The sequence below is a fragment of the Chiloscyllium punctatum genome, chromosome 37 (assembly GCF_047496795.1).
Source record: "Chiloscyllium punctatum isolate Juve2018m chromosome 37, sChiPun1.3, whole genome shotgun sequence".
Classification (NCBI taxonomy): domain Eukaryota; kingdom Metazoa; phylum Chordata; class Chondrichthyes; order Orectolobiformes; family Hemiscylliidae; genus Chiloscyllium; species Chiloscyllium punctatum.
Window position 1 is genome coordinate 48,179,629 of NC_092775.1, and position 24,955 is coordinate 48,204,583.

Consider the following 24,955-nt stretch of genomic DNA (forward strand, 5'->3'; position numbering starts at 1 on the left):
GATAAGGAACACTTAGAAAACTTGGACATCAGTCTTTAGATGTTTCTCCCCGGCGGGCGTAAGCCTTAGAAGGGGAAAATGTGTTTCAGGCACCCCAGTTGATCTGCTTGGGCTAGAGTCAACAAGTCCAAAGTATGGCCATTGGAAGATAAAGCGAGGGCAATCAAAAGTGCCCCAGCTCCCATGTCAGTACTGGAGCTTAGGTCTTTCCTTAGGCTAGTGAACTATTACAGAAAGTTCATACATAACCTGGCCTCCATCTTGGCACCTTTGGATCAACTCTTTAAAAACTCTCCACCTTGGAAATGATCACTTAGCCAAGCCATAGCTTTTGGAAAAGTGAAGAAACAGCTATCATTCTCTAAGTTGCTGGCACACTATGATCCCAAGTGAGATCTGATATTGACATGTGATCGGTATGGCATTGGGGTAACATTGGCTTTTAGGTGGCCCAGTGGTGAGGAACGTCCAAAGGCGGATGCATCTAGAACTTTTTTTCATGTAGACTGGAAATACACCCAGATAGAAAAAGGAGGTTTGGTAGTTATGCCTGGAGTCGGGAATCTCCACCAATACTTCTATGGACATAAATTTGTAATAATAATGGATCTGAAACCCCTGCTCGATGTACTTCGAGGACAAGACAATGCTGTTTATCGCTTCAGGCCAAATTCCGTGGTGGGCTGTAATATTATGTGCATACAGTTACAAATTGGAACACTCTGAGAGGCTAAATAGCAAATGCGGATGCATTAAGCCACTTCCCACCGGCTGAACACTAACAGTGCTTTTAAATTTTATGGACACAGCTGACCGTATTAAACTTTGGACACAGAAGGATCCAGTCCTGGCAAAACACACAGCTGGTCAGGATGGGGTGAACCAAAAGGCTTTCACAACTTGAATTGAAACTTTTTTCGGACCTGGAGAACCCAGGTCAGAGTAGAGGACAGCATATTATGGGGAGCAAGAGTGATTGTCCAGATATTGGCTAAGATATTGGGTCATCCAGGGATTTCAAAGTGATGTTGGTAAGAAGTTATGTCTGGTAGCCAGAATTGAATGCAGACATAGTTGCATTGGTGGGACACAATATTACCGCTGCATCTCCCCCACATTCGTGGGAACTGCTGGGTAAACCCTGGAGTAGGTGATACACTGGCTATGCAGTATCATATTATGGGCTCCATATTCTTCGCTATTGTGATGCTCACTCAAAATGGCTGGATGTGCATAGTGAGATGTCATGAGGTCAGCCAGGTAGAGTTCGTAGAATATGTTCCTTGATTCGACCATATTAATAGCCAGAGAGCCCTGGCCGACAAATATAAACATGAGTGTCAGAGATTCTGCTGACTCTGAGGGAGCTGGCTCAGTGTCAAGGATTCTCTGTGTGTAAATAAAGGGTGACTTGGTGATGGGATATCAGCATCTGTGGAGTTATTTCAGGTGGTTATTCTAAGTTTCCTATTCGCTTTCTCTTAATTTTTCAAGCACCTATTGTAAGTTTCCTAAGTCTTCTACAGTGAAGACAGATGCATACATTGCCTGTTTAATGCCTCTGCTGTTTTCTATTGTCAATTCCCTGGCTTCTATTGACAGTCAATATTAGTAATAATTATGTTCTTTTTAAATACTTACAAAAAGCTAGCAAGAGTTTCTACATGTTATTAGGTAGCTTTCTGTTAGACTCTGGGTTAGTGGTGCTGGAAGAGCACAGCAGTTCAGGCAGCATCCAAGGAGCTTCGAAATCGATGTTTCAGGCAAAAGCCTTTCATCAGGAATAAAGGCAGTGAGCCTGAAGCGTGGAGAGATAAGCTAGAGGAGGGTGGGAGTGGGGAGAAAGTAGCATAGAGTACAATGGGTGAGTGGGGGAGGGGATGAAGGTGATAGGTCAAGGAGGAGAGGGTGGAGTGGATAGGTGGAAAAGAAGATAGGCAGGTAGGACAAGTCCGGACAAGTCATGGGGACAGTTACTGAGCTGGAAGTTTAGAACTAGGGTGAGGTGGGGGAAGGGGAAATGAGGAAACTGTTGAAGTGTTCCGAGGCGGAAGATGAGGCATTCTTCCTCCAGGCGTCTGGTGGTGAGGGAGCGGCGGTGAAGGAGGCCCAGGACCTCCATGTCCTCGGCAGAGTGGGAGGTGGAGTTGAAATGTTGGGCCACGGGGCAGTGTGGTTGATTAGTGCGGGTGTCCCGGAGATGTTCCCTAAAGCGCTCTGCTAGGAGGTGCCCAGTCTCCCCAATGTAGAGGAGACCGCATCGGGAGCAACAGATACAATAAATGATATTAGTGGATGTGCAAGTAAAACTTTGGATGTGGAAGGCTCCTTTAGGGCCTTGGATAGAGGTGAGGGAGGAGGTGTGGGCGCAGGTTTTACAGTTCCTGTGGTGGCAGGGGAAAGCACCAGGATTGGAGGGTGGGTTGTTTGGGGGCATGGACCTGACCAGGTAGTCGCGGAGGGAACGGTCTTTGCGGAAGGCGGAAAGGGGTGGGGAAGGAAATATATCCCTGGTGGTGGGGTCTTTTTGGAGGTGGCAGAAATGTTGGCGGATGATTTGGTTTATGCGAAGGTTGGTCGGGTGGAAGGTGAGCACCAGGGGCGTTCTGTCCTTGTTATGGTTGGAGGAGTGGGGTCTGAGGGCGGAGGTGCGGGATGTAGACGAGATGCGTTGGAGGGCATCTTTAACCACTTGGGAAGGGAAATTGCAGTCTCTAAAGAAGGAGGCCATCTGGTGTGTTCTGTGGTGATGTCAACTACTTTATTATTTTTTCTGATCCTTAATACCTGCCCAATCTTAACGAACACCAACTTCGAAGCTTCCTTATTTAGCCACAATGATGCATCCTTCTCAGTCTTTTATTTATTGGACTGTGCAACCACTAGAATCCCATTCAGTGCAACTTACTGTTAACACTGTGCAACTTCAGTGTACTTGGAACCAATCAAACAAGTTCATTGCCTGAAATTGCTTTAATTCCTGCAGTCTCTTTCAGTATGTCAAATTCTTGATATTGCAATGGCTTTTGCATAGGATGCAAACGATGTATCCTGGATCGGTATTGCCAGATTTTCTGTCTCCTTTTTTTTAATCTTTTAAACAACTTACTTATCACCATTGATAAAATATGAAATGATGTGAATGAAAAACGTTACTATTATGACGCTAGCATAATTGAAATGTTAGTCAGTCTGTGGCTACTTTTAGGCAAAAGGTGGGTACTGCGGATGCTGGAGAAAAGCACAGCAGGCAAAGCACCATCTGAGGAGCAGGAAAATTGAAGTTTCAGGCAAAAGTCCTTCAATTAAGAATGACTACTTTTTGTGACTACTTTTATGTTCATCCATCATCGCTGAATGCAAACACTTTTTACTTTTATATATAATGGTGCTCCCTTTACTAGTTTGCTGTTGTGCTACTATCTATGCATGCGTATCATTTAACATGACTGGTTAAATTAAAAGAATTAACTAATCCAGAGTGCTGGATACTGCTTAACTGGCAACTTGATTTCTCATGAGCGCTCTCAGCTTCCTGTGTATAGAATTTCCAAGAATCCCAATAGTGCGTCAACTTGTGGTCTACTTGCTATATTTAAATATTCTGATTTTGTTGTCTTAAGACTTGATCCCTGCTTGCTTTCCCTTTTTGGCTTGGCTGCAAGGAAAGTATTCCAAAAATGGCGTGATGACCCAGTAAAATATGGAATACCTAGTGTTAGAATTACTGTAGGGGCTGCTGACTTTTTGCAGGATACTTGAATTTCCGTTGACCAGAAGGGATCACATGATATAATTTCAAGTTTTAGATTTTGTTGGTAACAAACCAAAAATATTGCCTACACATCTTTTTTGTAGACAACATAACACTCTAGACTATAGAAAAGTGGTCCCCTCCTTTTTAGCTTAAAAAAAGACTAAAAATCCCCTACCACCACTACACTTCACACCACTTATAAGTGGGCAGTTTAATTTGGCACAGTTTCAACAAGATTAAGGAGGTAAACCTATGACATTGGTGTGGGATAAACTGGTTCAAGTTCATGGGACATTGACACCAGTCCTGGGGAAGGAGCAAGCTGTTCATTTGGAATGGGCTCCATATTGGCCATGCTGGCACCAGAGTCCTGGTGATTCACATAACTAGGGCTGTTGAGATAAGGCTTTAATTAGTGGGGAGTGGATTCAGTTGCATGGAAAATTTTGGAAAGTTAAAGGGGTTGGGAGGGCTCAGCAGAAGGTATTAAAGTTTCCAGAACAAGTAAAAGGACAGGGTATAGAAAAGCGCTTTTGCCCAAAATGTTGATTTTCCTGCTCCTCTGATGCTGCCTGAACTGTTGTGCTTTTCCAGCACCACTCTAATCTAGAATCTGGTTTCCAGCATCTGCAGTCCTTGTTTTTACAGGATATAGAAAAGGGCAGGAGTCTTAACTTCAGCCACAGCAGATGAGGGGACAGCTATGAGAAGGGGGTCAGTCAACATGGGATTGAGGGTGCATTTAAATGCATGCAATATATGAAGCAAGGTAAATTAACTGTAATGCAGATGAAATTGGCAGATATGATGTCAGTATCACAGGGACATGGCTTACAAGGGGATCAGGGCTGGGAAGTAAATATCCAAAGATACATCTTCTATTAAAACAAGAAGCAGACAGAGGGTGGAGGGTTGCCTTGTTAGTAAGAAAGGAATCGGTAGCAAAGTGATAGAGTCAGAAGGCACAGAATCTGTGTTGAGCTGCAAAGGAAAATCGCCCTGATGGGTGTTGTGTACAGGCCTCCTAACAATAGTCGAAATGAGAGAAAGAAAGCATACTAGGAGATAGAAAAGGCATGTGAGAAAGGCACTATTACAATAATCATGAAGGACTTCAGTGTGCTGGTAGACTGGACAGTCAGGTTGGTAGCAAATCCCAAGAAAAGGAATTTGTGGAATGTCTACAAGATAGTTCTTTAGAGTACCTTGTAGTTCCCACTCAGGAGCAGGCAATTCGGAATTTGGTGATGTGTAATGAATCAGACATAATTAGTTAAGATGAAGGAACTCTTATGGGGAAATGACCATAATATGATTGAACTCGCCCTGCAGTTTGAGAAGGAGAAGCTAGAATCAGATGTAATGGTATTACAATTGAGTAAAGTTGACTACAAAGACACTAAAGAGGAGCTGGTTAGAGATGATTAAAAGGAGGAAATGAGCAGGGAAGACTGTATAGCAAAATGGCAAGAGGTTCTGGAGCTAATTCGGGAGGCAAGCAGAAATTTATTCCAAGGAGGAAGAAACCTTCTAAGGGGAGAATGAGGCAACCATGGGGCTGATCAGGGAAGTCCAGAACAGCATAAAAGCAAAAGAAAAAGCATACGATGTGGTGAAGCTAGAGGATTGGAAAGCCTTGTAAAAACCAGCAGAGAAAATCTAATAAAGCAATAAGTGGGGAGAAGATGAAATATGAGAGTAAGCTAGGTAGTAATATAAAAGAAGATTGCAGTAGTTTTTGTAGATATATAAAAGGTAAGAGAGGTGAGTGGCCGGTGAGGCTCGAGAACTGATAATATTGGGAACAAAGAAATGGAGGAACTTAATCGTATTTTGCATCAGTTTTCATGGTGAAAGACATCACCTAGCCTAACAGAACTTCAGGGGATGGAGTATCGATGGTGATCTTTCAGGAATCACTGGAGTCAGGGAGGACTGGAAAATGGCTAATGTAAGGAAAGCAAAGGACAAAACTATAGGCTTGTTGGCCTAACTTCAGTCATTGGTAAGATTTTAGAGTCTATTATTAAGGATAAGATTGTGGAGTCCTTGGAAGTGCATGGTAAAAAAGCACAGCCTTGTCAACGGGAGGTTATGCCTGACAAATCCGTTAGAGTTCTTTGAGGATGAAATAAGCAAGTTAGACAAATGAGAGCCAGTGGACATGATCCAGAAGGCCTTTGACAAGATGCTGCACAGGAGACTTAAGATAACAGCCAAGCAAGGTACTAACGTGGATGGGTGATTGGTAGTCTGGCAGAAAACGGAGACTAGGGAGAAAGGGGTCTTTTTAGAATGCCAGTCAGTGACCAGTGGAGGTCTGTATTGGGGCCAAAATTATTCATTGTTATACACAAATGTTCTGTACGAAGGAACTGAGGGCTTTTTTGTTAAGTTTGTAGATGACAAAAATAGGTGGAGAGGCATGCAGTGTTGAGGAAGCAGGGAGGTTATAGAAGGTCTTGGACAGACTAGGAGAGTGAGCAAAGAAGTGACAGATGGAATACAATGTGAGAAAATGTGAGGTTTTACACTTTGATAGGAAGAATAGAGGCATAAACAATTTTCGAAACAACAAGGCTTAACAAATCTAAAGTGCAGATGGACTTGGGAGTCCTGGTTAAGGATTCTCTTAATGTTAACATGCAGGTTCAGTTGGCAGTTGCACTGCTGAGGCAGTAAAGTCACTATTTGGACTGCATTGGAGTATTTTAGGTAGTTTTAGGCACTGTATCCAAGGAAGGATGTGCTAGCATTAGAGGAGGTCCAGAGGAGGTTTAAAAGAATGATCCCAGGGATGGAACAATTGGTCAAATGAGGAATAGTTCAGAACTCTGGTTCTGTACTCAGTTGCGTTCAGAAGTATGAGGGATGATCTAATTGAAATTTACAGAGTACGAAGAGGCCTTGATAGGGTGAACATGAAGATATTTCTACTAGTAGGTGAGATTAGGACCCGACTGGACACCCTCAGTGAAGTGGCTTTAGAACTGAAATGAGGAATTTGAATGTATTTAAGACACAGGCCCTTGATTTTGACAGGGAATCACAGCGGTTCAGTACTGCTGCCTCACAGTACCAAGGACTAGGGTTTGATTCTGTTTTTCAGGCCACTGTCTGTGTGGAGTTTGCTTGGGTTTCTTCTGGGTTGTCTCCCACAGACTAAAGATGTACAGATTAGGTGGATTGGCCGTGCTCAATTACCCATAGTATCCAGGGATGTGCAGTTTGGGTGGATTGCCCAATTGCAATTGCAGCGTTACAGGGATAGGGTAGGGGAGTGGGACTGGGTGGGGTGTTCTTTTGAGGGTCGGTGTAGACTCAAATGGCATTCCTCAATACAGTATAGGGATTCTATAATTCTATGATTTAAGGGTTATGTGGTGAAGGCAGGAGAATAGGGTTGAGAAACATATCTGCCATGATCAAATGACAAAGCAGACTTCACCCAAATAGCCTAATTCTGCTCCTGTGTATTATGGTCTTAGTTTCTCAGAATTGGTTCAAACTTCATTTCCACTCCTGACAGGTTACTAATTCTTTTCCTTTCCTGGGCAGATGACTGGCTTCCATGATTAGGATTACCCTAGAGATTCCTCCCTCCAGGAAAAAAGCTACCTGCATGTTCTAACCTTATTTAAATTCCTGCAATCTTATTCTGAGTGTGAGTTTCCATCTGGCTTCTGTGTAGTTATTAATAAAAACAGAGTTTTCCGTACATTAGGTGCAGAACTGGCTGTGCCTCTTGTTGTCCTTTTAGATTCTTGCATTTCTGATAGGTTCTGTTTTATCTTTGGGTGGGGTGAAGAGAGACTTGATACTACAGTGGCTTTGTGTGGACCCTATCCCTTCCCAAGAGGCTGTTGCCACTGTTACATGACTCATATGGGCCTTGTATAGAACTGCTAATTAGTCATCCTGTGGCACTCCCTTAATTCTAGCTTGAATCTAAATAAACAATTTAAAGTATAGCTTTTTATAAACATTAACATTCTTAGTGTCTCCCTATAAAACTTGAAGATAAACAGTGTATCCAGAATCAGCACATCCGCAATTCGCATTACTACAGATTTGAATGTTTTGCACCACTGCCTCAGTAAATCACCCCCATCCTCTCCTCTCCTCTCTTCTCTCCACCTTCCTCTCCTGAAACTTTATCCTTTAAATTTAAGTATCAAACATATTTTATGGTCTTGAAGTCATTCCCTTTCAGTGCTATCTTTTTCAGGTGGGTAACCATATCTATGTTACTCATGATCAGATCCATTAGTAATTATTTTTTGTCTGTATGACCGCCATTAATCAGTTTTGTGTGAACCATAGAATCCTTCCAGTGTTGACAGAGGCCATTCAACCATTCAGTCTACACTGGACAGTGAGGAGGGCTGTTGTCGGCTGCAGAGGGACTTAGATATGATGCAGAGCTGGGCTGAGGAGTGGCAGATGGAGTTCAACCCTGCCAAGTGTGAGGTTGTCCATTTTGGAAGAACAAATAAGAATGCGGAATACAGGGTTAATGGTAGGGTTCTTGGTCAGGTGGAGGAACAGAGGGATCTTGGGGTCTATGTAGATAGATCTTTGAAGGTTGCCACTCAGGTGGATAGAGTTTGTAAGAAGGCCTATGGAGTATTATCGTTCATTAGCAGAGGGATTGAATTCAAGAGTCGTGAGGTGATGTTGCAGCTGTACAGGACTTTGGTTAGGCCACATTTGGAGTACTGTGTGCAGTTCTGGTCGCCTCACTTTAGGAAAGATGTGGAAGCTTTGGAGAGGGTGCAGAGAAGATTTACCAGGATGTTGCCTGGAATGGAGAGTAGGTCGTACGAGGATAGGTTGAGAGTTCTCGGCCTTTTCTCGTTGGAACGGCGAAGGATGAGGGGTGACTTGATCGAGGAATAGATAGAGTAGACAGTCAGAAACTTTTTCCCCGGGTACAACAGAGTGTTACAAGGGGACATAAATTTAAGGTGAAGGGTGGAAGGTATAGGGGAGATGTCAGGGGTGGGTTCTTTACCCAGAGAGTGGTGGGGGCATGGAATGCGCTGCCCGAGGGAGTGGTAGAGTCAGATTCATTGGCGACCTTTAAGCGGCATTTGGATAGGTACATGGATGGGTGCTTAATCTAGGATAGAAGTTCGGCACAACATCGTGGGCCGAAGGGCCTGTTCTGTGCTGTATTGTTCTATGTTCTATCTATGTTCTATGTTCTGTGTTCTTTAGAAGGCAGACTAAGTGATCACAACGTAATGAGAGACTTCCATTCTTAAACTGCATTATTTTGTAATGGAAGAATGGTTATGATTGAATTCATTTAATTTCCATGAACTTGTGTTTTAAAATGAAATAAGATACTAGGCTACTTCACCTTTACTCACCGCATGCATTTCATCCTTCTGACTGTCTGTCTGGATAAGTGTTTTGTTTCCGAAAGCTGATATCTCCATTTGGGATTTTGAATTATTTTTAGCTCTTCACTCTGCAAGAAAAAATTTCCAACACACAGATGTGTGCAGTCTATCAATTACTGAGGCATCTTAAATTGCTTTTTTTGCAATCTTAGAAAAGATAGAGCTAAATTTTGAGCATCCTAACTGTTTATGATTTCAGATTGCCTTTCAGTTGAAAGATCTATTGGGTTTTATAATAGTGCATTTTAAGGAAATATAATTTTTAAAATTCTGTTGGAAATTCAGGCAATCCTAAACTAAACTGATAGATTCAAGTCCATTTAAGTTATTAGTGATAATTTCTGCTTAATTTGAATGTTATTTTATAAAATCTTAATACTTTCGTTTCAGGAAGGGTTTGCTGTGCCAGATGTAGCAGATGAACAACCAGAAGAACAAGAAGAGTATTAAACTTATTACTTGGATGCAGCATATCCATGATTGGAATAGCTTGTCAAAAATCATGTGTGCATGTGCACATCAACAAAGGAAAAGACACTCTCTTTATTTTCTGTAAAGTCAAAAGAGCTTTGTTTGTAATTTTGTTAGTGTAAGCAAAATTAAAATGTACCTCCTTTCTAAAGTGCACTTTGCAGAAGTTTCAGTCCATATTTAACAATGATTGCTTCTACACTTTTACATCTGAGCAACACTTGCAGGTGTAGAAGTAGAAATTCTTGAAGGTCCTTCAGAGTGCTATTGTAACATCTTGATGCTTTTGCCACCACTAAAAGCTGACATGCTCTTGGACAGTGTTAAAAAGGTTGTTGATAGAATGATCACTGCATGATAATGACTGTAAATTGCACTGTAACAGAAAGTGTATAGAATGGTTCAGATCTTTATACATTCAGTTGTATGTTGATAGTTATAGCGTGTCCAAAATTTGTTGTATGTGGCAAGCCAGTTCATTTGATGTGCAAGAATGACTTGGCTATAAATACTTTGCATGAATTTTGTATGGTGAAATTGACATTAGATCAACTGCAGGAAATCGTTGTGGTGCCAAATGTTCCCTCCAGCCATTGTGGTTGTACTACAGCGGTGAAATATTTCCTGAATTCTTCTGTGGCCTTTATTCCTTCTACTGCCCTAAGATTCAGTATGCTGTAAGAAAAATCAAAACTTGGTCTTAAAACTACAGGGTGTTTTTCTACTCAAATCAATTTCTACTAACAATAAAGTTTGATATTTCAACAAAATTGTCTGTTGGAAATGTTGGTACATTTATAATCTTTAAAATATTCTGATTAAATATAGAACATTGCTAAAGAATAGTTTATTGCTAATTTAATTCGAACACTTATAATATTTAAAGCTAATCACTGCATTTGTTCTGATGTTGATAGTTCGTTCAGTGAAGATTAGAACCAGAAAGGAGGTTAATTAGGCCACATTATGGAAATATGATTTTCTTCTGCCTCTGTTTCCTTTCTAGTTGGAAATTTGTCCATAGTGTAACAAATAAATTGCCCTTTTTTGTACATTGAAAATTATTAAAAAGCAATCTAAAGTGTATTTTGTCATTTACTTGCCACCATTTTGTGGTTATCCTTTGTCTAATAATTATTTTAGATTTGTTCTTAAGTTCTATTCTTCTGTCATACTTGTTAGGAATGTTACATCTTTGGTTCAAGCAACCTAACAAAAAAAAAGTCACCTTTACCATTTTTAGGGGAGTGAATAACTGAATCATTTTAGAATATGTATTCATAAGTATCTAAGTTGGCTCGCTGAGCTGGAAGGTTTGTTTTCAGATCTTTCGTCACCATGACTAGGTAACATCAGTGCGAGTCTGCAGTGAAGCACTGGTGGTATGCCCCGCCTCTATTTATAGTTCTTGGTTTCTTAAGGTGGGTGATGTCATTTTTGGTTCTTTTTTTTTAAGGGAAGGTGTTTGGGATCTAAGTTGATGTGTTTATTGGTGGCGTTCTGGTTAGAATGCCATGCCTCTAAGAATTCTCATGTGTATCTTTGTTTCGCTTGTCCTAGGATGTGTGTTGTCTCAGTGAAAGTGGTGTCCTCCTTTGTATTTATGGAAGCTAGTAATAGTGGGTAATTGGTGTTTATGTGTCCTGGTGGTACGTTTCCTGCTTGTTTGTCCGATGTAGTGTTTTTTTACAGTTCTTGCGCAGCATCTTGTAAATGACATTAGTTTTGCTGGTGGTATTTGATGGATCCTTTCAGGTTCATTAGTTGCTGTTTAAGTGTGTTGGTAGGTTTGTGGCCTGTCACGATGCCAAGGGTTCTGAGTAGTCTGGAAGTCATTTCTGATATGTCTTTGATATAAGGTAATGTGGCTATGGTTTTTGGTTTTGTTGTGTCTGCTTGTTTGGGTTTATTTCTGAGGAATCAGCGGATTGTGCTTATTGGATACTTTTTTTTCTTGAAAACGTTATATAGATATTTTTCTTCATCCCAACAGCCACAAACTGAGCTGCTTCAAGACATTATTTCAATGAGCACCAGCACACTGCAGCACCCAAGAACTACAAACAGCAGAAGAAAAATATCTACGCAGTTTCCAAAACAGGGCTATCCAATAAACACAATCCACTGATTCCTCAGAAACAAACCCAAATAATCAGGCATTTTGCAACCAAAAACTATAGCCATGTTACCTTGCATCAGACATCAGAAATTACTTCCAGACTACTCAGAACCCTTGGCATCATGGTAGACCACAAACCTACCAACACATTTAAACAGCGACTAATGAACCTAAAGGATCTATGAGATACTACCAGCAAAGCTTAACATCATTTGCAAAATACCCTAAGAACTGTTTTTTAAAAAAAAACTACATTGGATATACAAGCAGGAAACGTGCCACCAGGATACATGAACACCAATGACCCACTATTACTAGTTTCCATACATACAAAGGAGGACACCACTTTGACTGGGACAACACACACATCCTAGGACAAGCGAAACAAAGACACACACGAGAATTCTTAGAGGCATGGCATTCTACCTAAAACTCCATCAATAAACACACATACTTAAATCCCATCTATCTTTCCTTGAAAAAAAGAACTGGAAATGACCTCTCCCACCTTAAGGAACCAAGACCTCTAAATGGGGAGGTGGGACATACCACCAGCACTTCACTGGAGACTCTCACTGATTGATGTTACCTAGTCATGGTGATGAAACATCTGAAAACAAACCTTCCAACTCAGTGGGCTAACCTACTTACCAATCTGAGCTTCAAATCTTCTCAAAAATTTGTAATACATATCCACCTACCATAGGTATTTGGCAGGAAGTGATCCTACATAGACAGTATCTCCCTTTTCAAAAGCTCCAGTTCTTGCTTGACCCTTTTTCACTTAGTTATACGTAGTGGTATTATGAATGCACCTCTTTTTTTTACATTTCTTACTTGATCAAGAGTCGTTATTGCAAAATATACAAGTTGTTTACTGTTTTGTTAAATAATCTACAGTGGAAGATTTTTTTTTCTTTGTTCTAATTCTGAAAAGCTTGATTTTTGTCATTTTTTTTAAAGGTATGTTTCAATTGGGCCAAAGTAACTCAACTCAGAATTCAGATTTGTGTGAAGAAGAATGTTTTATATTGTATAAAAAGCGTACAGCTTGTTGATAAGTGGGCTTTAACTGATAGAGATGTCGCTCCCCTTTACATTGGTATTCTCGTGAATTGTTCTGATGCCTGAAAGATGAAAAGGTTCAACAAGATGTTTTTTTTTCAGCAATACTAAAAATCATTAGAGCAATAGAAGAACTTTTCTTGAGAGTCCAGGGCAAATAGGGAATCATCTGAAGAGATGAAAATCTCATGGAAAGACTGAGCTAAGGGTGACAGATAATTCTATAAGCTGACAAGATGTATCACTATGCCCTTGTGTTTCAGGTGTTAGGGTCTTTTTATAGTGTTTTGCATAAGTCCAAATCTGACCTACAAATAAACATGCTCAAGTTAATGGTTATGCACTGAGATTGGATTATTCTTTTGAATGAAATCTCTTGAATTCTGATTATGAACTTCTGTATAGATTTTGATATAAAAATCTTTGTCAATTCCTCAATTTTAAGAAAAAGTAGCTAAGTCACAAGTCACTTCTATTAGATATAAAAAATTCTCATATCTTAACTGGCATCAATAAATGAGTCGCTGATGATAAGTAGATATATTGCATGACTTAAAGAGCAATATGCTGTTTCTGATTTTCTTGCTCTGACCTAGAGAGACATGTGTATGTAATGCATATGAACATTTACAAATATTTTGGTAAATGTTCAGGAGTTTTTCAAAACCAAATGCTTTATTTCCTCACCTGTATCCTTGAGTTTAAAGAGTTAATTGAAGCATGTAAGATCCTAAAGGAGCTTATTTTGATGTATATTGAAAGCATGATTCCTCTTATGGATAAATCTAAAACTAGGAGCCCTTGTTTTAAAAGGGCACTCCTTTGTTTCAAACTAAGAAAAGGAATTTTTTTTTCCCTCAGCTGTAAGTGTCTTTATAAGCTACAGTGACTTGCTATGGTAGTAATTTTGATAAGAGACCAATGGATGATGGAAATATAGCTGTGAAGTACTGTAGATTGACATCCGTAATTGTCCTCACCTCTCTGCTGTCAAGGAGTAAATGATATTGCTACAGTTGAATCTTGAAGCTTGATCTTCCTATTGGTTTTTATGGCACACCTGTTTGAAAGTCGTGTGCTGCAAATTGAGAGAATAGATAAACTTTCAAAGTCATGAAGTGTCAATGCAAAGTTGATTGGAAGAATGAACTGTGAGGAGGATGCAGAGATGCTTCAGTATGATCTGGGCAAATTGGGTGAGTAGGAAAATGTGTGGCAGATGAATTATAATGTGGATAAACATGAGGTGGAATCACCTGATGAAGGAGCAGTGCTCCGAAAGCTAGTGTTTCCAATTAAACCTGTTGGACTATAACCTGGTGTTGTGATTTTTTTTAAACTCAATAAACATGAGGTCATCCACTTGATGCAAAAACAGGAAGACAGATTTATTTGAATAGCAATAGGTTCAGTAAGGAAGCTGCAACAAGACCTAGGTGTCATGGTACACCAGTCACTGAAAGTATGCATGTACAGGAGACAATAAGATAGCAAAGGTATGTTAGCCCTAATAGTGAGTAGATTCATGTACAGGTGTGGGAACATCTTGCAGCAATTGTGCAAGGCCTTGAGGAGACCACACTTGGAGTATTGTGTGCAGTTTTGGCCTCCTTCATCTGAGGATGTTATGGCTATGGAGGGAGTGCAATGAAGATTTTCTGATTCTTGGGCTGACTGGATTGATGTACAAGGAGAGACTGGATCGGTTAGGATGATATTCATTGGAGTTTAAAAGAATGATGGTGGATCTCAAACTGTCTCAGATTGGACAGTATAAACATAAGGGTATTCCTGATGACAAGTGAGTTTAGAACCAGGGGTCACAATTCAGGGATAGAAGGTTTAGGACTGAAACAAAGAGCACAGTGGCTCAGTGGTGAGCACTGCTGCCTCTCAGCTCCAGGGACCCAGGTTCAATTCCAGCCTCTGGCAACTGTTTATGTGGAATTTACACATACTCCCTGTGTCTGTGTGTAGGTTTCCTCCCCGCGTCCAAAGATGTGCCAGTTAGGTGAATTGGCCAAGCTAAATTGCCCATAGCATTCAGGGATGTGTAGGTGCATTCAGGTCCATTAGTCAGGGATAAGTATAGGATAGGGGAATGGGTCTGGGTGGATTACTCTTCGGAGGATCAGTGTGGACTTGTTGGGCCGAAAAGATTCTATTCTATAAATTTTTTCACCCCCAGATTGGTAAACCTGTGGGATTATCTGCCACAGAATGTGATTGAGGCCAAAACAATTAATGTTTTCAAGGAGTTAGATATAGTTCTTAGTGGAGAAAGTGGGGGGAAAAGGATGGATAATCATTGAATGGTAGAACAGGCTTGAAGTAGGCTTAATGACACCTACTATTTCCTGTTTCTATATCAAAAACTGGGCAGCGATTGAATTTGAGGATACTGAATTAAGGTGATTAGTAAAAGAGCTAATTGACGTTTTTTTATAGCAGCAGGGCATTATAAATTGCAGTCCGGTTCCGGAGAATCTTGTGGAAGCATTTGGATGAGCACTTGAAGAGAAAGGTGGATCTGACTATTATTCTTTAAAGGCTTGGTGGGCTGAGTGACCTGTTCATTTTAAATCAAACTTCTTCCTTCTTGTTATGTTTCTTCATAGAATTATGTATATTTAAGGTCAATAGGTAGCCACATCTGAGTTCTTGTGTAGCATATGTTAGAATTAGCAATTTTTTTAAAATTAAGATTTTGTCTTCAGGCACTGTATCCATGATCTTTCATCTTGTGATCAGGTTTTTGTCTTTTAATGTCAAACTTTTTTTACCCTGTGATCGTTCAGTCATGTGAAGTCCTTAAATGAAATAGTTATGTAGATCAATGCTGTTGAGAAGGGAAGGATACAGTGAAACTAGATGACTTTAGAGTGAAAAGTTAGTTAGTGTTAGTTCCAGACCAGATGTATCAGGATAAAATACTAAAGAGGTTACTTAAAACAAAGTAACTTTAAGCCCAGATGCATGAATAGCTCTAAGAGGAAGTTCTGCATTTCTAGTCTACATGTTAAAGTCCTGATTTAAACTGTAAAGGGGGTTGTGACAAGGGATTCTCGTGTGAGTACCATATGAGTGGTGTTTTTGGGTACTGGTATTTATAAAGGAGTATTCTAGGATAAGTGGGATTATGCCAATATCAAGTTTTTTAAAAACTTTGAATCTATCTTATAAGAAGATAAATTGGTTTATTTTGAGTTCTGGTAAACATCTGTTTCGTTGTTAAACAAGATCTGCAACATTGTATCCTTGTGTCAGCAAGGGACTACTACACTAAAACCAAAACAAATCAAAATAGATTTATCCAGCCAGGTTTCACTCTGGGGATCTGACTTGTCTAATAATCAGTCAACATTGTTTTCATGCAGAAACAATGGCTGGCAGACTAAAGATCAGATCTAGCATGTCTTGCCTAGAAACTGATATCTTCTATGCCCAAAATATGTCCATGTACCAATTGCTCCCTGCTCATCATGAAGTTAATATGATATTCTGTGGCTTACAGATTGACTTTCCTTGTCATTTTTGACCTACCTGCATTCTAACAGACTATCATATTATCCTATTCCAACAGCTCTACTGTCCTGAAGCTGGGTAGAACTGCCCTGGACTGTTTCCATTCTTATTTAGTGAAAGACTTGCAGTGACTTGTCTTTTTGCCCCTGTACTATTACCTTTGTTGTCAAGGAATTTATACCTAGCCCCCTCCAATTTCTCATCTCCATGCTGTCCCTTGACTGCATCACGTGAAGTCAAGAGTGTGATGCTGGAAAAGTGCAGCAGGTCAGGCAGCAACCAAGGAGCAGGAAAATTGCTGTTTCGGGCAGAAGCCCTTCATCGGGCTTTTGCCCAAAACGTTGATTCTTCCTGCTCTTCGATGCTGCCTGACTTGCTGTGCTTTTCCAGCACCGTGCTCTTGACTCTAATCTCCAGCATCTGCAGTCCTCACTTACGTATAGCATTATGTGAAGGCATGGTGTTACCTTTCACTTGTATGCTTACTCCAGATTTGCAAAGTTGTCAGACTGCTTTCCTGACATCCAATACTAGACAGACAAAATTTTGTACGATTTAATAATTTGTGAAGTCAAAGCCAATGTTTTTGGTTCCTACATGATTCCCTAACTATTGAATCAGTCTCCCTGGCAGCAGTTTGTGATTAATCCAGGCTTCTCTTAGTCATGGTGTCACATTTATTCATACGATAGGCTTTCAACCTCATTTATGCCAACACTTAGACTACCTGTTTCTACCTCCAATTGGTATTTACTAAAGCCTTCATCAAGGCTGTCAGTACCTTTTTAGATTTGACTATTTCAGTACATTCCTGACTGGTGTCCTATAATCTACTGTCTGTGAAATGGAAGTCAATCAAAACTGCTGCACTATTGCCCCTGTGCACATTAGTCTACACTGGGCACAAGTAGAGTAATATGTTAATTTCAAAATTCTCCCTCTTGTTTTTCACTTCCTTCATGGTCCTGCTCTTTCCTATCCTATTACGGTGAAAGGGAAGGCTGGTAGTTTAGGGAATGCTGAATGACTAAAGAAGTTGAGGGTTTGCTTAAGAAAAAGAAGGAAGCATTTGTCAGGTGTAGACAGGATAGGTCAAGTGAATCCTTAGAGTATAACGGCAGTAGGAATATACTTAAGAAGAAAATCAGGAGGATATAAAGGGAACATGAGATGGCTTTGAAAAATTAGAATTAAGGAGAATCCAAAGGCTTTTTACAAATACATTAAAGACTAAAGGGTAACTAGGGAGTGATTAAGGCCCTTCAAAGATCAGCAAGGTGGCCTTTGTGTGGCGCTGCAGAAAATGGAGATACTAAATGAGTATTTTCAACAGTGTTTACTGTGGAAAAGGACATGGCAGATATAGAATGTAGGGAAGTGGTTGGTGACATCTTGAAAAATGTCCATATTACAGAGGAGGAAGTGCAGGATGTGTTGAAACACACAAAGGTAGATAAATTCCCAGGACCTGATCAGGTGCATCCTAGAATTCTGTGGGAGGCTAGGGAAGTGATTTTTGGGCCTCTTACTGAAATATTTGTATCATCGATAGTCACAGGTGAGGTGCCGGAAGACTGGAGGTTGGCTAACGTGGTGCCACTGTTTAAGAAAGGTGGTGAGGAGAAGCCAGGGAACTATAGATTGGTGGGCAGGTTGTTGGAGGGAATCCTGAGGGACAGGATGTGCACGTATTTGGAAAGGCAGGTACTGATTAGGGATAGTCAACATCGCTTTGTGCGTGGGGAATCCTATCTCACAAACTTGATTGAGTTTTTTGAAGAAGTAACAAAGAGGACTGATGAGGGCAGAGTAGTAGATGTGATCTATATGGACTTCCGTAAGGTGTTCATCAAAGTTCCCTATGGGAGACCGGTTAGCAAGGATAGCTCTCTCAGAATACAGGGAGAACTCGCCATTTGGATACAGAACTGGCTCAAAGGTAGAAGATAGAGGGTGGTGGAGCGGAGTTGTTTTCCAGACTGGAGGCCTGTGACCAGTGGAGTGCCACGAGGATTGGTGCTGGGTCCATTACTTTTCATCATTTGACTTGGATGTGAGCATAAGGGGTATAATTAGTAAGTTTGCAGATGACGCCAAAATTGGAGGTGTAGCGGACAGCAAAGAAGGTTACCTCAGAGATTACAACAGAATCTTGATGAGATGGGCCAATGGGCTGAGATGTGGCAGATGGAGTTTAATTCAAGGTGCTGTATTTTGGGAAAGCAAATCTTAGTAGGATTTATACACTTAATGGTAAGGTCCTAAGGAGTGTTACTGCACAAAAACCTTGGCGTGCAGGTTCACATCTCCTTGAAAGTAGAGACACAGGTAGATAGGATAGTGAAGAAGGCGTTTAGTATGCTTTCCTTTATTGGTCAGAGTATTGAGTACAGGAGTTGGGAGGTCATGTTGTGGTTTTAAAGGAAATTGGTTGGAATATTGCATGCAATTCTGGTTTCATTCCTATTGGAAAGATGTTGTTCAGAAAAGACTTACAAGGATGTTGCCAGGGTTAGAGGATTTGAGCTATTTGGAGAGGCTGAACAGGCTGGGGCTGTTTTCTCTGGAGCATTGGAGGCTGAAGGGTGACCTCCTAGAGGTTTACAAAATCATGTGGGGCATGCATAGGACAAATAGTATTTTCCCTTGGGTGGGGGAGTCCAGAACTAGAGGCCATTGGTTTAGGGTGAGAGGGGAAAGATCTAAAAAAAAACCTATGGGGCAACTTTTTCACGCAGAGGATGGTACGTGTATGGAATGAGCCGCCAGAGAAATGGTGGAGGCTAGTACAATTGCAACATTTAAAAGGCATCTGGATGGGTATATGAATAGGAACGGTTTGGAGGGATATGGGCCAGGTGCTGGCACGTGGGACTAGATTAGGTTGGGATATCTGGTCGGCATGGACAGGTTGAACCAGAGGGTCTGTTTCCATGTTGTACATGTCTATGACTCTAGTTGCTTCCAATCCCACAGCCCCTTGTGATATCTGCACACATCTGGATAGTAGTAACAGGATAGGCCAGAGTCAGCATGGATTTATGAAGGGGAAATCATGCTTGACTAATCTTGTGGAATTTTTTTGAGGATGTAACTCTGAAGATGGACAAGGGAGATCCAGTGGATGTAGTATACCTGGACTTTCAGAAAGCCTTTGATAAAATCCTATATAGGAGGTTAGTGAGCAAAATTAGGGCACATGGTATTTGGGGCAAAATACTGATATGGATTGAAAGTTAGTTGGCTGACAGGAAACAAAGAGTAGTGATAAACGGCTCCCTTTCAGATTGGCAGGCGGTGACCAGTGGCGTGCCGCAGGGATTGGTGCTGGGACCGCAGCTTTTTACAATGTACGTTAATGATATAGTTGAAGGTATTAAAACTAATATTAGCAAATTTGCTGATGAGACAAAGCTGGGTGGCAGGGTGAAATGTGAGGAGGATGTTAGGAGAATACTGGGTGACCTGGACAGGCTAGATGAGTGGACGGATGCATGGCAGATACAATTTAATGTGGATAAATGTGTGGTTATCCACTTTGGTGGCAAGAACAGGAAGGCAGATTACTACCTAAAAAGGAGTCCAGTTAGGTAAAGGGGCAGTACAATGAGATCTAGGTGTTCTTGTACATCAGTCAATGAAAGCAAGCATGCAGGTACAGCAGGCAGTGAATAAAGCTAATAGCATGCTGGCCTTCATAACAAGAGGAATTGAGTATAGAAGCAAAGAGGTCCTTCTAGCTGTACCGGGCCCTGGTGAGACCGCACCTGGAATATTGTGCGCAGTTTTGATCTCCAAATTTGAGGAAAGACATTCTGGCTATTGAGGGAGTGCAGCGTAGGTTCACAAGGTCAATTCCCAGAATGGCGGGATTATCTTACGCTGAAAGATTGGAGCGACTGGGCTTGTATACCCTTGAGTTTAGAAGGCTGAGAGGGGATATGATTGAGACGTATAAGATTTATTAAAGGATTGGATACTCTGGAAGCAGGAAGCATGTTTCCGCTGATATGCGAGTCCCGAACCAGAAGACAGTTTAAAAATAAGGGGTAGGCCACTTAAAACAGATTTGACGAGAAACTACTTCACCCAGAGAGTGATGGGTGTGTGGAATGCTCTGCCCTAGAAAGCTATGGAGGCCAAGTCTCTGGATACTTTCAAGAAAGAGTTGGATAGAGCTTTAAGGATAGTGGAATCAAGGGTTATAGGGATAAGGCAGGAACAGGATACTGATTGTGGATGATCAGCCATGATCATAATGAATGGTGGTGCTGGCTCGAAGGGCAGAATGGCCTACTCCTGCACTTGTTGTCTATTGTAAAAACTATTCTCAAATCCAAGCTCCCTTTTCTTGGCTATTTGACCCCAATTCTATTTTTAAAAAATGCTATTCCAGGATCACACTTATTAAGCATTATATTAACTTTATTTCAAGACACACAGTCTTTGTCTTCTCTGCTGTCTTCAATCTTCTGGCTGCTAATCTCCCTTGGTGATTGTGTTTTTTTTACGGCGGGTATGTTTTAGGTGAAAAGGTACCTTTTGATAGCGTGTGTTTCTAATTTCTTTGAGAACAAGATGTTAGATGGGCAGTTGGCTCTATGGTAGTTGCTTGCTCTAATTTTCAAAATGCACACTTGTTTTATAGTTTCCCCCACTCCCCACCCCTGGTTAAATTTGAATGGCTGTCCAAACAGCAACCAAAATTCAGGTATCCATTTAACAGCCATTTGCTATACATACCTGTTTTGGAACAGCTCGTCTCCCCGCCTTTCCATTTGGGCAGCCGAGCCTGCACTTTAAGTTTAATTCAAAGTTTATATACTGTACATGCTTTTGACTCCCTAACAGTGGGGAGACCTCAACATGTAATCAAACTAATACCTTTGCTCACACCAGCTTTTGAAGAACTATTCATTTGAGTGTTAGATTGGATTGGATTATTTCCAAATTCAAAGCAGGATATCAATCTATCTTTACATTTAATAACAGGACAACCCAATTTCCAGAAGCTATTTTTTAAAGGATAATTGCAGCTGAGATAGTAATGGAAAAATTAGTGTTTTTTTAAATGCTATGGACTATTGAAATACAATCCGACCAAGGATAACTTTATCTAAAATTCAGGACAAAGTCAGCAACCTGGGTGTGAAAGTGTCTAAAGCTATTGTCTATCATCAAATACAAGGAAATTTGAAAGTCTGGAGGATATCTGTCCAATGATTAAGCCTTCTTTGCTACCAGAGATTCCCCAAATGCATTCCCTGGATGATGTTCATTCAGATTAATCTATGGTCATGTAATAAGTCCATTAAAATTGATTAAAGAGACATTTTAAGGCTAAAAGACAGGAAGATCCAGTGAATTTGCTTAAGAAATTAAAGGGAACTTGTAGGCTATGTCTCCTTGTTACCGATGTGCAGTATAATCATGGAAAGTCCAAATATCGTTAGAGTTGTATACGTGTTTCACAATACTGCACTGTGCTTGTGAAGTCTTAGCCAGGTAACATGCCTGTTCATTCCTGCTGATGCCTATATTTTCTGTAACTCATAAAATTCCTATGGCGGAATATGTAGTGCTATTCTAATACCTTGTTACAGTATGTGGGAAGTCTAACTGTTAGCCAGACAAGATGTGAATGTGGGGGAATTAGTGCCAATAACACAACATACTTTTTGGTTAAACCTGGAAAAACAAGCTTGGGTAAAATGGAAATTCAAGTTTTGTCAGAAAAATTACCTAATTGAACCTAGCCGAAGCAGTTGGACTCTGAGTGACGTTAGTTCCTAAACCAGGGAGGATCAATTTGATTCTTCATAAATTATAGAAAAGTAAATGCAATATTGGATAACTAATTCATTCCCAATTTCTCAATTAGAAGGTAATATCAATAGGGTTGGTAGAGTTTAATTTCTTTCTAAGATTGATCTATTGAAGAGGTAAAAGTAACATCAAAAGCTTAGGAGATATTATGTTTGCATTAAATGGGTTATATCAAAATCTAGTGATGTCATTCATGTGTAAAAATGCCCCCATGACATTCCAAAGACTTATGAATCCATTTGTAGCTAAAGCGCCAAGGTATAAATTATTTAGGCGATGTTGTAATATTTGGTAAGTTCTGTGGAACATGTGAAACAGCTAGGATGCTTGTTTAAGCAGTTACAATCAGCTGGTTTAGAACGTAGAAACGTTCAGCACAGAACAGGCCCTGTGGCCTACGATGTTGTGCCGAGGATTAATCCTAATGTAAAATAGTAATAAATGTCAAAGTGAATTCACAAAAGCAAGGATAACTTACAAAGGACACATTGTAAGGCAAGTGTCCACAGCAGCAAAAGTGAAAGCTGTGATGGAATTCCTCATCCTTACAACTAAGTGGGAAATCATGAGAACTTTGGGAATATGTGCTATTCATCAGAATTTATGCCTAAATTCAGCACAATATCCTCTAACTGAGTTGCTACAAAAACAGGTGAAGGTCACATAATTAGTAAAGTGCTGGCCTTTGAGAAACTAAATGCAGTCCTTTTAAATGAATAGTTCTAATAATTGAACTAGGGTTGGCTGCCCAGACTTTGAAACTTTTTAAAATGGCAATGGCTCGTGACTTGAGGGTTTTTGTTTTAGATTAGATTAGATTCCCTACAGTATGGAAACTGACTCTTGGGCCCAATAAGTCCATACTGATCCTCCAAAGAGTAACCCACCCAGACCCATTCCTCTACCCTATATTTGCCCCTAACTAATGCGCTTAACACTCTGGGGAATTTAGCTTAGCCAATTCACCTGACCTGCACACCTTTGGGGCAGGAATCAAACCCAGGTCCCTGATGCTGTGGGGCAGCAAGTTCAAGATGATGAATCTGGGTTTAAAATGCCAGTGCTGTACTTTTCTAAGAAATTAAACCAATATCGGAAGTAATTTGCACTGTAGAAAATGAAACTAAGAATATGATTGACTCTTCAAAATGTAAGTCTTTGAGAAGGTTGAAAAGAAATATTATTATATGGTGATCATAATTTACTGGATTTAAGACTCTAAATCAAGATGGTTCTGAAGAAGCTTATTGATTCAATCATTGTGAACAGCAATGTCAAGAAAAGGCATAGATCATTGAGTCAGCTTTTAAGAAGCATTTAATCTAAGACAATTTCAGGAGTGCTTTAGCTGACTGCAGTCTTATCACCAAAGGCAGACAGAATACAAAAAGCATAACTGCAACTAGTTATATAGTATTACTTTCTAAAGCAGCAGAACCTATAAAACAGATGCATTATCACAAAAGTGTACTGAAGCAGATTTTTTCTTGCATAAGACTTGAACAAGGGTGATTGACTAACTTTTTCAAATATATTGTAGACATGTGTGTCCTTGGTAATGAAAGACAGTACATTTAAGAATGGTATTTTCTTATCTTTAAGTGTAGATGTATGCGAGAGACCACATTTTCCATTTTATTGGGATTATAAATTGAGGTAGAATTCGGACTCCTACTGTGGAAATATCAGTAAAGTTTGACAATCAGAGGGAAAAAAAATCCATTTAAATTGTTTCAAGTAAAAGATATTCTGATGGCATTTGCCTTCTAGTCGAGTTGCAGAGAATAAAACAAACTGGTATGTGCCAAGAGCAACAGTTTGTCAAAACTTAAAAGGACAGAGAATAAAAGGAGCTTTCCATCTGTTGTCTGGACTATTGATCTTGTGTTTTGTTTACCTGTCCATATTCTTTCTACCTGTAGTATGTGTTAAACCATTTTTTGTCTCTCTTAATAATGATTATCATCTCCTGTTTTAGTATTTTGAATGGGTTTAATAAGTCTTATCTGAATGAGAAATCCTTTCATTTCGCTGTTCATCAAGTTAAGTGCATTACAGTGAATAGTTATTTTTACTGCTCTGAAGCAGCCTGGTGTTGGTCCTGGGATGGTCTCATTGGGCTTTTTATACATTTTTGTTAATACTACTATCAGTACACTTTTTGCCTAGTTAAGCTGTACAATAGAAACCGTTTTGCTTTAAATCTGATTTTTACCAAGTCAGTGATTTTTGGCTTTTTATTATAATTTGCCCTTTTGGGACATACATGAGTTCCTTGTGCAAGTATATTCAGTTTTGAACAGAATATGGTATCATCGTCAAATAGAACTGACTAAAATTGTGTAATTAAATATTCTGTAGTTTTAATGTCTGGAATTAACATTGGTTTCTCACTATCTTTCTTTTGATTCTATTGATAATGGAAATGTAATAATGCTATGATCACTCCTCCCTGATGCTGTCACATACTGAAAACTATAGCTATGTTAACATCATTGGACCCTAAATCAAATATATGACTGCCTTGTTACTTTGAGTTAGCTAACAGTTTTTTTACAAATCTTTCAGCTATCGTTCAGTACCATACTATTGCCTTAGCAAATTTTAGTCCCCAGCAGAGATGACACTTATTTTAGAAGCTTTAGTAATGTCTATTTCTTGTGCTTCACAACAATGTGCTCTTTCACCTGGAGGCCAGGATATTAAGGAAAACATATTTGTGCCGATAATTTTATTATATCCTGTTAATAAATATAACCACCACAATGTTTTCTTGGTGTTCTC

The 24,955-nt window shown here is 40.0% G+C and overlaps 1 protein-coding gene across 2 annotated transcripts in view; it reads left to right on the forward strand.

Moving 5' to 3' along the window:
* Positions 1 to 10,406, forward strand: part of LOC140463088 (microtubule-associated protein RP/EB family member 1-like) — an 85,486-nt gene extending 75,080 nt beyond the window's left edge. For both annotated transcript variants that reach the window (XM_072556797.1, XM_072556798.1), the window contains exon 7: positions 9,556 to 10,406. In XM_072556797.1, the coding sequence (XP_072412898.1) occupies positions 9,556 to 9,615 (60 nt within the window). In that variant the 3' untranslated portion in view covers positions 9,616 to 10,406. The remainder of the gene's footprint in view (positions 1 to 9,555) is intronic.
* Positions 10,407 to 24,955: the final 14,549 nt, after the last annotated feature.